This window comes from Sorex araneus, chromosome X, assembly GCF_027595985.1.
Source record: "Sorex araneus isolate mSorAra2 chromosome X, mSorAra2.pri, whole genome shotgun sequence".
NCBI classification, from domain to species: Eukaryota; Metazoa; Chordata; class Mammalia; order Eulipotyphla; family Soricidae; genus Sorex; species Sorex araneus.
The window spans coordinates 278,635,521-278,651,549 of NC_073313.1; the positions used below are offsets into that span (position 1 = coordinate 278,635,521).

Consider the following 16,029-nt stretch of genomic DNA (forward strand, 5'->3'; position numbering starts at 1 on the left):
AAGTATATGAAACCACTGTAGTCAAGACAGATGAGTATAAGGATATTAGAGAAATTTACATAAAATATTTTGTGCTTTCATTTAAATAAAATTTAATGCATTTGTGGTGACACTTTATTAGTAAACATTAAAGTTATAACAATGTGTGAAAAAGGAAAGAGACTTGAAGGACGTAAAGTTTTATGATGTGTGTAGTTAAATACTAGTTTAGGGGACTTGTTAAGCTGTTCTTTATGTTTCTTATTTATGAATATTAAATTATGAGTTGATGAAGTAAAAAAAAAAAAGAAAAGACAAGTTGGGGGCGGGGAGGAGTCTCTGAGCAGTGTATTTAGGGAACAAAGGATGTTTCTGCTCTGTTGCCCGGCCGGGTTTCCGAGTCCTTGGCAGACACGAGCCCTGACAGTGGCTGCCGCTGACCCCAGAGTAGGGGCGCTCCCTCGGGGCTCCTGGGCATGGTCTTTGCTGCTTTTGGGGGGGCGTGAAGTCAGTGCAGCGGCTCTGAGCTTGGGTCAAGGTTAAGTGGGAGGGAAGGTGCCCTCCTGCAGGACCCACCGTAGATTGTCAGAGTAGAAAAGGGGCTTTGCCCAGGGGCAGCGTGAGAGGTAGCTGTGCTGCATCTGCCATGCCTGGTGACCCCGGTCTTCACTGCAGAGTGGAGGCTAGGAGATAAGACTAATTTGCCCTTTGGCGCCGTCTCTTTTTGCAGGCCCCAACATGGGAGGCAAGTCCACATATATTCGGCAGACCGGGCTGATCGTGCTCATGGCCCAGATTGGATGTTTTGTGCCTTGTGCCTTCGCAGAGGTGTCCATCGTGGACTGCATCCTGGCCCGGGTGGGGGCTGGTGACAGTCAGCTCAAAGGAGTGTCCACCTTCATGGCTGAAATGCTGGAGACTGCTTCCATTCTCAGGTGAGGCTTGAGAGTCCATCTCTTGAGAATGGACACGAATGTCCGTCCTTGGACACACCCCTTGGACTAATGTTTCATAGTTTTCCTAAGAGCGTGCGAGGCGAGGCGAATACCTTATTCCCCGTGCTACGTCTCCAGCCCCTTGTTTTTTACTGTTACCAAAATCTTTTGACTTTAAAACTACTTTTAAATACAGCGGATCCTTGGTGTACATTATGTAACTGGGGTGTACGGGGAGTCATAAAAATAATTTTCTGGGGGGCTGGAGTGATAGCACAGCGGGTAGGGTGTTTGCCTTGCACGCGGCTGACCCGGGTTCAAATCCCAGCATCCCATATGGTCCCCTGAGCACTGCCAGGGGTGATTCCTGAGTGCATGAGCCAGGAGTGACCCGTGTGCATTGCTGGGTGTGACCCAAAAAGCAAAAAAAAAAAATTCTGTATAATAGTCAAGTTAATATTCCTAGCTTAAAAGAGTAAAAGAGCAAAGAAATAAAAGTTGTTCGTGGGAATTGACAGGAAAAGAAATAGACGAGCAGTAAGATAAAGACTTGCTTTGCTTGTTGCTAACCTCTACTCCGTCCACCCTAAAGCAGGTTTGCTTAAACAAAGAATTGAAAGCCCCCTTTTCATATGTGGCTAAAGCTGAGAGGAGGATGCGCCCCGGGCCTGTCCAGCAGCGGCACAAGTGTCCTTTCCTTACACCTTGTCCTAGCCTCACTTGGGAGATATTTTTTTAAATTTTTGACTGATTCAGGGCAGAGCAGTAGGACAGTGGGCAGGGCCCTTGCATGCTGCCAACCCGATCTTGGTACCGTATCTGGTCCCTGGAGCCTGCCAAGAGTGGTCCCCGAGCACAGAGCCAGGAGTAAACCCTGAGCATCGCTGAATGTGGCCCTAAAACATCCGCCTCCCAAACCCCAAGGTTTTCTCCTCAATTCACTTGGCTAGAAATGACTATTAGCTGCTTTACTTGGAAATTCTTTCATGACTACTGGTGAGGTTAGTAAGTTAGTTTTCAGAGGACTGTGTGTGGCCAGGGTTTGAACCCTGGGTTCCCACATGAGAAGCTTGTGCCTCTGAGCCATCTCCCTGGCCTGAGATGGGTACTTTCAGAAATAATAGTTCAGTGTTTTCCTCTTTCGTCGATTGTTGATATTCATGTGTCTTTTTTCACTGTTTTTTTTTTGTTTGTTTGTTTGTTTTTTGTATTTTGTTTTTACCTGGTTGAGTCTTGTATATGAAGATGACCTGTCTGTGCTGTGGCACCTCTTCTCTGATCTCTTCACTCTGGGGTATTTGATCCCTTGGCTATGGCTTTAGCCTCGCTGCCTGCCGTGTTGTGGGAGAATTGCTCATGCCGTCTTTTTTCAGGTCTGCAACCAAAGACTCTCTGATAATCATAGACGAGTTGGGAAGGGGAACCTCGACCTACGATGGATTCGGGCTTGCCTGGGCCATCTCCGAGTACATCGCGACCAAGATCGGCGCATTCTGCATGTTCGCGACCCACTTCCATGAGCTCACGGCCTTGGCCAGCCAGGTGCCCACGGTGAGCAACCTCCACGTCACGGCACTCACCTCCGAGGAGACGCTGATCATGCTGTACCAGGTGAAGAAAGGTGGGTGTGACCTCGGGCCTGCCCCGCCCCGCCGCCCCACCCATGCGCTTGCTCCCGTGCCCGCGGGTCACTGGGGTTTACAGGGTATTTTACCAGGCCAGCATGGAGCCAGGCGTATAGTGCGTTATTTGTATTTCTGTGGCCAGTGATGGAATCCGCATGCTGTCACAGCCCCGGGAGGGAGGGTCTGCACTTGGAGCCTCCTCCAGGGAGGCTGTGTGCTGCCTTTCAAGGTCCTGTGTCTTTGTCAGAGGAGTTACTAGGTAATACAGATTTTCAAGACTTATTTGATTGTATTATTGTTAGTGTTACTGGTTTGGGGACTCCTCCCAGCTGTGCCCAGGATTTGTTAGGGATCTCTCCGGGCAGGGATGGGGGACTATAAGGAGTTCTGGGCATTGAATCTAGGTCGGACGAGTGCAGGGCAAACGCCCTACCTGCTGTACTATCTAACTATTTTGATTGGAGATTTTTTTTTTTTTTTTGCTTTTTGGGTCACACCCAGTGATGCTCAGGGGTTACTCCTTACTCCTGGCTCTGCACTCAGGAATCACACCTGGTGGTATTTGGGGACCATATGGGATGCCATGGATGGAACCCGGGTTGGTTGTGTGCAAGGCAAAAAAGCCCTACCCACTGGGCAAATAGCACTTGATTTTTTTTGGGGGGGGGTCACACCCAGCGATGCTCAGTGGTTATTCCTGGCTTTGCACTCAGGAATTACTCCTGGCGTGCTTGGGGGACCCAATGGGATGCTCAGGGGATCATATGGGATGCCGGGGATCGAACCCAGGTCGGCTGCGTTGCAAGGTCGGCTGCGTGCAAGGCGAACGCCCTACCCGCTGTGCTATCGGCTCCCCCTTGATTGGATTTTTTTTTCCTTGATTGGATTTTTAAGGATTGTTATATGAAGAGGATCACTTAAAGCTAGGGTTCCCGGCCCTTAATTATATATATATTTTTTCCCTTTTTGGGTCACACCCGGTGATGCTCAGGGGTTACTCTTGGCTCTGCACTGAGGAATTACTCCTGTGGTTCTCAGGGAACCATATGAGATGCTGGGAATCAAACTTGGGCCAGCTGCGTGCAAGGCAAACTCCCTACCCGCTGTGCTATTGCCCAGCCCGCTTGATTGGATTTTTAAGGATTGTTATATCCTTAAAGGGTTTCTGGTTAGTTGTAATCACATATGGAAGTGTTTGTTTGTTGGCATTAAAGATGATTGGATTGAAGAATGTAGCATTTTGTTAATTTTTAATAGCCATCAGAATACCTTTTTCAGATTATTCTGATTTTTGGCTTTTTGATTTTTCCATGACTGTTTTCATGCATCAATTGATTGTACATAAAAGGAGCTATTTTTGGTCCTTTTAGCTTGTTACGTTTCAGTGGAAATCATTTTGAGCTACTGTATTTATTGACACAGACTATATGTACTTTTAGATGAATGTTCATGCCAACTTTTAGCGTGAAATTCAGGTTTTGCTTTTAGATTGCCGTGTTTTGTGTGATATAGAAATGGGTTTAAAATATAAAAAAAGTGCAGCTGAAGAACAAAGAACATAAAAATGAGTTCATTCTTCGTTGTGGATGTGTATCGTCCATTGCTTCTTTTCTATAGTTCTTTTTCTTCTTAGACGTGAAATATCTAGCCCTAGAATGTCAAAACAAATATTTTTCAGATATATGTATTTTTGAAAATCTGTATATTGAGTGTATGGATGAATGTCTTTAACCAGTTTATTTTCTATAAATGATTTATGAAATTAAGCTACCTGATCTCTAAATTTGTTAGTAATAGAATAAAAAAAAATTTTCTTTCAAATTTATTTGTGGTAGCCTAGAATCAGAATGAGATTATGTAGAAGCAGATAACTTTTCTCAGAATTTATCTCACAGTTTTCTGGATTCAGCATTTCTGGAAAATGGCTATATAATATGATATTAAAAACTTCTCCCAACTAACAGTACATTTTTCTACCCTCACTCCCTAGGAATTTATTTACTACTTCTGTTATGCAATGAGAAAACCTCAAAGATACTGAGTTGAATAATTTTTTTCCAGTTCAGATCTTTAGGCCTTTGAGAAGTTAGTTATTAAGTTTTTCCTCTATTTTTATTTTCCCTACATTTGTCAAGGATAAAATATGGCACTGTGTGCCAAGGCATGATCACTTTACATTGGAGGCTTAATTAAAATTCCTTTATCTGAGTTACTTTGAATTATTTGGCTAATGTATTTGAAAGAACACAAAATTAAGTTTCCTGGCAACTCTGAGAGGATGTTTCATTTACATAAACTGCTTTCTTCCTACCTTGCCCTCCCCTCCAATTTTTTCTAGGTGTCTGTGATCAGAGTTTTGGGATTCACGTGGCCGAGCTCGCTAATTTCCCGAGGCATGTGATAGAGTGCGCCAAGCAGAAGGCCCTTGAACTTGAGGAGTTTCAGAATATCGGAGAACCACAGTACGACGACCTGGAACCCGCAGCGAAGAGATGCTACCTGGAGAGAGAGGTGTGGCAGCTGCCTCTGAAGGGTCCCTGCTCAGTGTCTCCGAGGTGCTAGGGTCTGCCTGAGGTCCTGTGTTTGCTATAGGCTTTGACCTGACATGTCTTTGGGTAGTGGAGCATACCGTGTCGTTTGGAAAGAGAGGACACCTTCAGTGCCAGCTCTTGGTGTGGGGAAGGCGAGCTGGTCTCGGTTGAGATCAGTGATTCGGGAAGCTGTGATGTCCACGTACATCTTTGCTTCCTTCCGGAACGAATCCAGTGGTCTTGCCTGTTTCCTCAGTGCTCAGTTTAGCTGCTCCCAAAAGGGTAAATGGCTCTAGCGCCTCCCCTTGCCTTGTTGTTTGGACTCAGCTAAGAAGAATGGGAGTTAAAGTGCTTGATGACCTTGCTCGAGATGTCCTTGGGTGGATCCCTGGCTTGAGGTGTCCCTGGCTGGATCCCTGCCTGAGATGTCCCTGGGTGGGTCCTCTCTGAGATATTCCTGAGTGGATCCCTGCTGTGAGATGTCCCTGTGCAGATCCTTTTTGAGATGTCCCTGAGTGGATCTTCTGTGAGACATCCCTGAGTGGATCCCTGGCGTGAGATGTCCCTGAGTGGATTCCTGCTGTGAGATTCCCTGGGTGGATTCCTGCTCTGAAATGTCTCCCAGTGGATCCCTGGCACACTTGGTCCCTCAAACAGAGCCTGTCTGGAGTTGCTAGTAAGCCCCTGAGCACCACTTGGTATGGCCCCCAATCCATCCCCCTCATACCCCAGTTTCCCCCAAAAGACAAGAACAGTGACAGTCATGGAGCACCCAGCACCCAACACGTGGAGGAGTCTCGTAGCCGGGGGAGCAGCAGCAGTTCAGGCGGGCATCCTGGGTGGTGGTGAGCACGGCCCTGCTTCCTGGCACTGAGGGCGTCTCCCTCCCCTCTGGGCTCCGTGGGTGTCAGCACTGCTTCTTCCTGGCCTGTTCTCCCTCGAGAGCTTTGCTGCGGGTGGGGGAAAGCTGACGGGTCAAATAGGTGACAGCTGGGCTGGACAGACAGGGCAGTGGGAGGGTGTTGGCCCTGCAAGTGGCCGACCCGGTGTCAGTCCCCAGCACCCCATAAGGTTCCTCCAGGGGTGATTCCTGGTGCACAGCCAGGAGTGACCCCCGAGCAGTGCTGGATATGGCTTTGCCCTTGAACAGGTGGGTGTCACCTGTGGGGCCTGAGTGGCTTGTGGTCAGCGCGGGGGTGGGGGGGAGGGGGGAGATGCTCCCTCCTGCGTCTCTGCTCTGTGCTCTGGGTTCCTGGGTGTGATCTCAGCCCCTGTCAGAACAGAATTTGGGTTATTTTCGATAATAATAATTGCAGATGACTTTGCTGAAAGATTTTTCTAGTACTTAAGGAGAGAACTAAATCTTTATAATTCCATCTAGATTTTTTTTCTTTACTTGAAAAAAAGTGCCCTTGTTATTTCACAGAGAAAAATTTCTCTTTTAAAATCCTGTCTAGGTGCTGGAGCGATAGCACGCAGGTAGGGCGTTTGCCTCGGACACAGCTGACCTGGGTTCAATTCCCAGCATCCCATATGGTCCCCTTAGCACCGCCAGGGGTAATTCCTGAGTGCAGAGCCAGGAGTAAGCCCTGAGCATCGCCGGGTGTGACCCAGACCAATTTCCTCACCCTCAGTGTTGAGTTTTGAGTGCTTCTGTGCCTTACAGTATTAAAAAACCTCAATTTCTCTTCTCTCTAAAAGATGAAGTTGTGTGTCCAGTGCATTTTGGACCTCCATCCATTGGGGGTTGGAGGCTGGGAATGAGACAGTGCAGTACTGACCAAGCCTTGGGGTTGCCCACCAGTGACATTAACATGCAGTAGGTACAGGAGGACGAGAGGCTGCTCTCCAGAGGCTCCTCGGCGGGCACCCTTACGAGTGTAAGGCTGTTCCCTGCTGCTCTCCCGTCACCCTACATCAGAAAGACCCTGCAGGAGTGTCACGCTATGCCTGCTTGGCTGACGGCCTCCATGTTCTAAGACCCAGACTGCTTTACCTGGGGCATACGTATCTCATCCTTGGGGGCAAATTCCTACATTTGTGGATCAGTGATGAGTGTTCACAGATTTGGGGACTTCCAGAGTAATTAGCCCTTTTGTCATCAACTGCTCAAAGTGTATTTGAAAATTCATTTGTTTTGGAGTCCCACCCAGGCCCAGGGCTTACTCCAGGTTCTTGGCGCTCACGAATTGCTCTTGGCGGGATGTGGGGGGTGGAACCTGGGTCAGCCTAGGGCAAGGCAAGCGCCCTCTCGGCTGTGCTGTCTCTCCAGCCCTGCCCTTCCCCTTTTCTGGTGGCTGTTGTTTCAGTGCAGTGTTTGCACAGTGTGGCTGGGCTCTGAGGTCACTCACCTGCTGTGGCCCTAGGTGGGTGGGAGGGGTGTCCCAACGGCGGAGCTGCCGGGAGCTGAGCTGGCACACGGGAAGGTGCCAGGGCTCAAACTCATGGCCTCAGGCTGCTGGAGCCACCCCCCAGGGCCTGTAAATACTTGTATTTCTCTGTTTGGTTGGACGCCCACACCTGGTGATGCTCAGGGGTTCCTCCCAGTGGTTAGGAGACACGGGGTGCAAGAAATCGAACCCGGGTTGACCATGTGCAAGGCCAGCATCCTACCCACTGCATTATCTCTTCGGCCCTGTAAACACCTTTCCAAGTGAAATGCAGTGAATAAAGAGAAATATGGCCAACTAAAGAGACTACTTTGTATTCTATACAGCGCATGTTTGTATACTCATAAGGATGATCTTTAATATTAGGGGGTGTGTTTGGATTAAAATGTCGTGAAACACTCATTGCCGCATAATGTGACCTTTAGGGAAGCATTGTAGAGACTAATGGAGATGTTCGTATGTTTTCCAGCAAGGTGAAAAAATTATCCAAGAGTTTCTATACAAGGTGAAGCAAGTGCCGTTTACTGAGATGTCAGAAGAAAACATCATGAAGAGGCTCAAACAGCTGAAGGCTGAGGTGGTAGCACAGAATAATAGTTTTGTGAATGAACTCATCAAGCGGATAAAGGTCACTTCATGAGAAGAAAGAAGAGAAAGTGGATGAGCTGGTGGTCTCTGCTGCTTTTGTATTCTTTTATATTTACCCTTTCCCATAGTTCTGTCAATTGGTGCTTGGGGGTATCGTTTTAATAAAATATTTCAGAGTACTTTGCTCAACCCGAATATTATGTCTTTAAAGATCTTCATTTTGAAATGTGATGGTTGTAACTGAGAAATACTCAAATAGATGCAGACAATATGTTGAGCTTCAGAAATAGAATCGTGTAGTTTGTGGGGTTTGTAATTGGTGTTGTATTACTTTGTAATGGAACCCCTATGTGTTTATTCCCACATGGTAAGGAGGAAGCAGGCAGTCTCTTAAAGGATCTTAAAGCTAAAATTAGCCCTGGAAACTGCTCCCAGTGATTTTTCTCGGGTGTCCATCTGCCGGCAGGAGTGAGGTTGGTTTCTGTGTATCAGATGTAAATCCAGAGTCTGGGGCCACAGGCAGGGTGGGGGTGTATCACTGTTTCACTGTCATCCCGTTGTTCATCAGTTTGCTCGAGCAGGCGCCAGTAACGTCTCCATTCGTTCCTGTTTCATGCTAGTGTAGCCCGATGGCATACTGGGGGCTCTTTCAGGATGAGGGGAATTAGGGCCATCGTTATTACTGTTTTTGGCATATCAAGTAGGTCACGGGTAGCTTGCACAGGCTCTGCTGTGCAGGCGGGATACTCTCAGTAGCTTGCTGGGCTCTCCGAGAGGGACAGAGGCTTTTGGGGAGGCTTCTAATCACCTTTACAGGTGTTTCCAGTCTACCGAATCTAAGTTTTTGGTCCACTGGCATGTTGTAACGATCTGCACACTGACAAACACGCACCTGCTTGCGTCTCTGGGCAGCACCTGGGACATCTGTGGCCTCAGGTTGATCTCCTTGAGGTTGATGGTGCACCCGGAGGTTATTGAGCAGCTGGCAGAGCAGGAGCATATCTCGGAGGGTCTGTGCCAGGTCGAACATCTGTGCACCGAGTCCCAGGTCACTCTGTGATTGGCTGAGAGCACCCCAAAGTGGGTGAGCCACTGTGCACACTGCTGCCATGGCTCTGTGTCCAACGGCGCTGTGACTCGGCCCGGCTCGGGGTGTATCAGCCTGTAAATCCAGAATCTGGGGTCCCAGGTGGGTAGGGGGTGGGCCATTTGCCTTGCACGCGGCTGACCTTGGTTTGATCCCTGGCATCCCATATTGTCCCTGATGAGCACTACCAGGAGTGATTCCTGAGTGCAAAGCCAGGAGTATCCCCTGAGCATCGTCGGGTGTGGCTTACAAACAAAGCATACAAAACACAGGGCCCTGTGTAGCTGCCCTGTCAGCTTGACTTCCCAGCACTCGTGCTGAGCTTGGAGCTTTAAATACTTATTTTAGTCCAGAGAGAGAGAGTCTGTGAGCTGGGGGCTAAGGGTCAGGGCTTAAGAGTAGAGGGGCCAGTAAGTGGGATTGACTGGGGATGGAATCCCACCTCATGCCAGGTATAGAAACAGCGGCAGTGTGTTTACTCCTGGCCCTGCTGAGGGGACCGTCGAGGTTACCAGCCCTCGACCCTGGCCTGGCCGCGCTCCCCACTTGACTGTCTCCTCGGCTCAGCTCGAGTGAGTCTCAAGCTTAACTGTCTAAGGCTAAATGAGAGCTTTTTAGGGCCTCGTTCTAGAATTCTGTGGAAGATAATGTAGGAAAATAATTTTGTGACATTAGCGTTAAGGAAGGTTTTTGGTTGTTGCTCTTGGGGTCGTACTTGGTGCTGAGTCACCCCTGGCGTGCTGAGGGTCTGATCATACAGTGCTCTAAGGCCGGGAGAGGTTTCTTGGCATGCTTTGTTTTCCGCCTCTGGCTTAGGGCCGTGCAGGCTGGGCGGCTCCACCGCCTGCGCCCTGAGGTTTCGGGAACGCACCAGCTCTGCTCATTCTCACAGGTGCTAGGGACTGACCACCTTGGCTTCAGGCACCTGTACTATCTCTGGCCCCAGGAATGATTTATTTATGTTTTTTGGTTTGGGGCCACACCTCGTGCTCAGCTCGTGACTCTGTGCTCAGGGGTCACTCTTAGCGGGACTTGGGGTCATCTAGGGTGCCAGGAGACAAACTCGGCAGCGCCCTTCCCCCCCAGACTGTTACTCCAGAGCCCTCTGGCATGATTTCTTTCTTTTTTTGTTTTGGTTTTTTTGGGTCACACCCATGGATGCTCAGGGTTACTTCTGGCTCTGCACTCAGGAATTATTCCAGGCAGTGCTCGGAGGACCATATGGGATGCTGGGGCTCGAACCCGGTGTGGCCTCATGCAAAGCAAACGCCCTACCCCCACTGTGCTATCGCTCCAGTCCCCCTGCATGATTTCTTAAGTCACAAATACTCTTCATAAGGTTTGATATGGTCAGGTGATACTGAAGTTTAAAATATTTTAAATTAGAGGGTAAAAGCAATAGATCCATTCTTGGAAAATATATTGGTACCATATTAAGGGATATATATCCAGAATATATAAAGAACTGCCATAAAAGTCTTAGAAAAACCAATTAGGAGTCTTATTAAAATTAACTTCCACAAAGATAACACAATTATAAAGGATAATTTTGGGGGTTTGAGCAATAATAGAACAGTGGGTAGGGTGTTTGCCTTGCATGCGGCTGAACCGGGTTTGATTCCCAGCATCCCATATGGTTCCCTGAGCACCACCAGGAGTAATTCCTGAGTGCAGAGCCAGGAGTAACCCCTGTGCATCGCCAGGTGTGACCCAAAAAAGCAAAAATAAAATAAAAAGGACAATTTTTTTCATAAGGTTGTTCACATTAGTTGATTACATCGAATATTTCAACACCAATCCCACCATTAAACCTTCCCACCACCATTAGTATGAATTTTCTCTCAATTCAAGCATGCCAGCTTCATAATTTATTTACTATTGCTTATTATGAATATCATGAGGGGTCACGCACTTGTGGATTGTAAAATTGTAAATGGTTGGGGTCCAGAGACATTTCTTAGGGAGCTGATCCATCTTGAGATTCATTTGGGAGTCTGGGTCGAGCCGTTGATGCCTTGAGATGGCGCCTGGAGGCAGGCGTGCAGAGTACGCAGTCACCCCAGTGACCTAGTCACCCGCTGGGGACTATCAAGAAGATGGGTTTCTATTTCTACACCCTAGCCTCTGACCCCCTGCTGCCCCAGACCAGAGGCACTCTGACCCCAGATCAAGAGTCAGGTAAGCAAGTATTGGCAAGGGTGTAGAGGGGCCCCGGGGACTGAGGGGCGCCGGGGATGGAACCTGTGTTGGCTGCGTGCGTGGCAAGGCATGCAAGTTCTTCCAGCAAGGGTGTACTCTTGAGCCAACTTCACAGAATTATTCCTAACAGCTGGAAGCTTGGAAAGACTGAGGTGTCCATCAAAGAAGGGTGAGTGGCTATGCAAACACTGGTATGTCTGCAGTGGCATATTGGGCCTTAAAGGGGAGGAAAGGGGCCAGAGAGATAGTACAGTGGCTGGGAATCACCAGGAGTGATTCCTGAGTGTATGAGCCAGGAGTAACCCCTGTGCATCGCCGGGTGTGACCCAAAAAAGCAAAAAAAAAAAAAAAAATTAAATAAACAGGGGCTTGGGGGACTAGTACAGCAGGGAAGGTGCTTCCCTTGCAGTGAACAGACCCAGATTCAGTCCCTGGCACTCTGAGCCCTGCCTGGGAGTAAGTTCTGAGCACAGAGCCAGGAGTAAGCTCTGAGCACTGCCAGTATGGTCCAAAAGCCTAAATCATCATCATCATCATCCCATTGATCGTTGAATTTCTCGAGCAGTCTCAGTAACGTCTCCATTCGTCCTAGCCCTGAGATTTTAGCAGCCTCTCTTTACTCGTCCTTCCCAACCGTGCCGCATTGCAGGCTCTTTCAGGGTCAGGGGAATGAGACCCAGCATTGTTAATATTTATCATTGTTACTATTTATCATTGACCCATCATTATTATTATTTAAAAGCCTAAATCACTGTCACTGTATCACTGTCATCCTGTTGCTCATTTATTTGCTCGAGCAGGCACCAGTAATATCTCTATTGTGAGACTTCTTGTTACTGTTTTTGGCATATGGAATATGCCACACATAGCTTGCCAGGCTCTCTGAGAGGCCAGAGGAATCGAACCTGGGTCGGCCGCGTGCAAGGCAAACGCCCTGCCACTGTCCTATCGCTCCAGCCCAAAAGCCTAAATAATAATAATAAAATTAACAAAACTTTAAAAAAACATCCAAGTAAAATTATAACCAATAACCAATTATAATTATGAAATTATAACCAACGGAGAGTTGTGTTTTCTCTGGAAGAAGGAAGAAAGTCGCTCAGGGGCGTATTTGTGATGAGACTACACAGGAGAGCAGGAACAGGGGCTCAAGGAGGGCCTGTCTGGGGGCTGAAGCGATAGCACAGTGGGTAGGGCGTTTGCCTTGCACGCGGCCGATCCGAGTTCAAATCCCAGCATCCCATATGGTCCCCTGAGCACCGTCAGGGGTAATTCCTGAGTGCAGAGCCATGAGTAACCCCTGTGTATCGCCAGGTGTGACCCAAAAAGCAAAAAAAAAAAAAAAATGGAGGGCCTGTCTGGGGTGTGGGGTCGCCCAGGAGGTCTGACAGACGCTTCCGGAGCCTACAGTCTGTAGGCATCAACTGGCTGGTGGCTATTCGGGCGCTTCCTTCCCAGTGTTCCCGGAACTGCAATTACATGTATGTTCTTACACCACAGAGTGAGAACAAATGAAAGTGTCAAAAGATAGGAAACTTACAGAGGAAAATAAATGTGGAATTTTGTTGTTCACAGACTCATTTAATTCTAAGGGAAAGACTTAGCATTCAAAAGCAATTTTTTTTTTTTGGGGGGGGTTGTTTAGGGCACACTCCTGGCTCTGCACTCAGGAATTACTCCTGGCCAGTGTTCAGGGCACCATAGGGAATACTGGGGATCGAACCCAGGTCAGCTGCGTGCAAGGCAAATGCCCTACCTGCTGTACTATCACTCCAGTTCCCAAAAAGCAATTTTTTAAATTATAATAAAATACCTCCCTGAATTTTGTATTTCTATCTCCCCAGAAGAGAGCGTTGCAGAGTCTTGCCTGCACACCTGGCTGTCTTCCCCGGGGCCCCTCGGAGGGGATGGGCTCCACTTCCCTCCCCACCCCGAGCAGAGCTCCCGGCGGCCGAAGACCACCAGAACCTAGCCACAGCCATGCTCAAGGCCCCTCTCCACATGTTCGGACAAGCTTCACGCATGAAGGTACTGGCAAAGGAACCCAGGTGTGTGTAATCCCATCAACAGCCAACATCCAGAGACTTAAAAGCAAGCTCCCAGAAGATATTTTATAACCTACTTCTCCCTCTGGGAGAAACTAGCAAGCTACTGAGAGTTTCCTGCCCATATGGGACAGCCTCGAAAGCTTCCCATGGTGTATCCATATGCTAAAGCCAGTAACAAGCTGGATCTCATTCCCCTGACCCTGAAAGAGCCTCCAATGTGGCATCATTGGGAAGGCCGAGTAGAGAGAGGCTTCTAAAGTCTCAGGGATAGGACGAATGGAGAGGTTACTGAGCCTGCTCAAGAAATCGACGATCAATGGGATTTCGTGATTCGTGATCTCCCCAAAAGCACATATTAAAATGGAAATCAGTTTCTGTTGTGATTGTGCAGGAGCGGTTGATTCCAAGGTAACGTGTATTTAAGTGGCTCCGTTACATGAACAGCTTTCAGTTCTCTGAGATACGCAGTGTTCACTTCTTTTTTCTTCTTCTTCTTCTTGGGTCACACCCAGCAATACACAGGGGTTACTCCTGGCTCTGCACTCAGGAATTGCCCCTAGCGGTGCTCAGGGTACCGTATGGGATGCTGGGAGTCGAATCCGGGTCGGCTGCGTGCAAGGCAAATGCCCTACCTGCTGTGCTATCCCTCCAGCCCCCCCCAGTGTTTACTTCTAAGATGTTTTGCAAAATAAAAAATTAGGGCTGGAATGTTAGCACAGCCGGTTAGGTGTTTGCCTTGCATGTGGCCGACCTGTGTGCAGAGCCAGGAATAAGCCCTGAGCATTGCTGGGTATGACCCCAAAATAACACAAAAAATAAAATGAAAAATCACAATCTGTTGACGGTGTTTCAGAGAGATGGAAGCTGTGCTCCTTGTGAGTATGTCAGTGAGGAAGGCACACCTTCACTAGTCTCCTTTATTTTTATTGGTTTTTGGGCCACACGCACAGATATTCAGGAATTAGACCTGGAGATACTCGGGGGACCATAAGGGATGCCAGGGATCAAACCTGGGTTGGCCACTGATGAAGCAAGTCCCCTCCCTGCTGCACTCTCGCTCCGACCCCCAGTGGCTCCTTCCTTCTGGAATGGTAGGTGCAGTGCAAGCTGTAAACTCACTTCTGATCTGGGAAAAAGGTACATTTAAAATTTTTCTTGTAGTGATGTTTCTTTTTCCTTTTCACTCAGATGTGAACTTGGATAATGCTTGAGAAATTATATTAGCATCACCTGAGGTTTAGAACATGGTCATTGTATTGTAGACATTTTGGAGTTTGATTTTGAGTGATGCTCAGGGCTTACTCCTGGCTCTGCACTCAAGAATTACTCCTGGTGGTGCTCAGGGGGCCATATGGGATGCTGGGGATCGAACCCGGGTCTTTCAGCCATGTGCAAATGCCCTCCCCGCTGTCCTATCCTCCACCCCTGTATTGTAAACTTTGTTGGCCGCATAACCACATTTCTGAGAAGATAACCTATTTTCAAGTCCCCATCCAAGATACATCTAAGATGCAGTCGTCTTTGTAATTTGATTTTTCTCCATTCCCATACTAAGAGTTAAGTTTGAAACAAAATTGAAGATGCTTTAAGATACGTGTATATATATATGTGTGTATATATATATACATACATATGTATATATGTATATGTATATATATATATATATATATATACACACACACACACACACACAATATCTTTCCCCCCTCAGAAATCTCAGTGTTCCACACACTAGGCACATCCTGTTAGGCGTCTTCTTGAGTATGAAATGCATCTTCTATCCTTGGTCTTTCTCCATTTAGCTTTTTCGGGGAAGTATGTTTTTACCCACAGCATATGGTAGGAGCTGCTGATTCAGTACTGGGTGGCTCTTCCAATTTGCTAGTTTGATTCTGTTGATGAAAGTGGTTTTTAGAAAAGTCCAAAGGAAAGACAGTCCATGGTCTGAAACAAATGAGACCATGTTTATCAGTTTATGAGTAAAGACCCCCCAGAACTGTGCCAGGTTAGTGTGCCGGAGCCGCTGTCAGAGCCTCTGCCTGGAGGTCTCCGCCCCCCACATCCTCTGCTGTATCCAACCAGGTAACGCCGGCTTTGCTTTCTCCTACTCTACTGCCTTTACCCAAGTGGTTGTTTTTCCCGTGTCTCTGAGCAAGGTGGCAGTGCTCAGCGGACAGTGCTCGTGGCCCTGGGAAGATGTCTTTGGCCCGTCTCCTCAGAAGGCACAGGCGAGGCCCCTGGTTGGTCTCCGAGGCAGCCACTTCCCTGGGAGCGCTGTTGCTCGGCGTCAGACAACGTTATGCACAGGCTCCAAATTCAGCATTCTCAGACTCTTGCCTTGGCTCGAGCTCTGTCCAAGCAGGTGCCCACGCAGTGCTGCCATCCAGCTGCGGGGAGTTCCGCAGTGGCATGCGACGTGGCAGATCCGAGGGTTGCTCACTGCCACGAGGTCTTATTTCTGACTCAGAGGAGTGAAGAGCATCTTGCCGGGCCTGACCAATAGCACAGCGGGAGGGCGTTTGCCGTGTGCTCAGTCCACCCAGGTTCCATCTCCAGCACCCCACCTGGTCTTTCGAGCACCACAAGGTGTAGTTTCTGAGTGCAGAGTCAGGACTTGTGAGCCCTGAGCATTGCTGGGTTAGCCCTC

General features: G+C 48.3%; 1 protein-coding gene across 1 annotated transcript in view; it reads left to right on the forward strand.

Moving 5' to 3' along the window:
* MSH2 (mutS homolog 2) overlaps positions 1-8,237 on the forward strand; it is a 53,997-nt gene extending 45,760 nt beyond the window's left edge. Inside the window, exons 13-16 of the mRNA XM_004618597.2 lie at positions 710-914; positions 2,288-2,535; positions 4,878-5,050; positions 7,930-8,237. Of these exons, the coding sequence (XP_004618654.2) occupies positions 710-914; positions 2,288-2,535; positions 4,878-5,050; positions 7,930-8,100 (797 nt within the window). The 3' untranslated portion in view covers positions 8,101-8,237. The remainder of the gene's footprint in view (positions 1-709; positions 915-2,287; positions 2,536-4,877; positions 5,051-7,929) is intronic.
* The last annotated feature ends 7,792 nt before the right edge of the window (positions 8,238-16,029 follow it).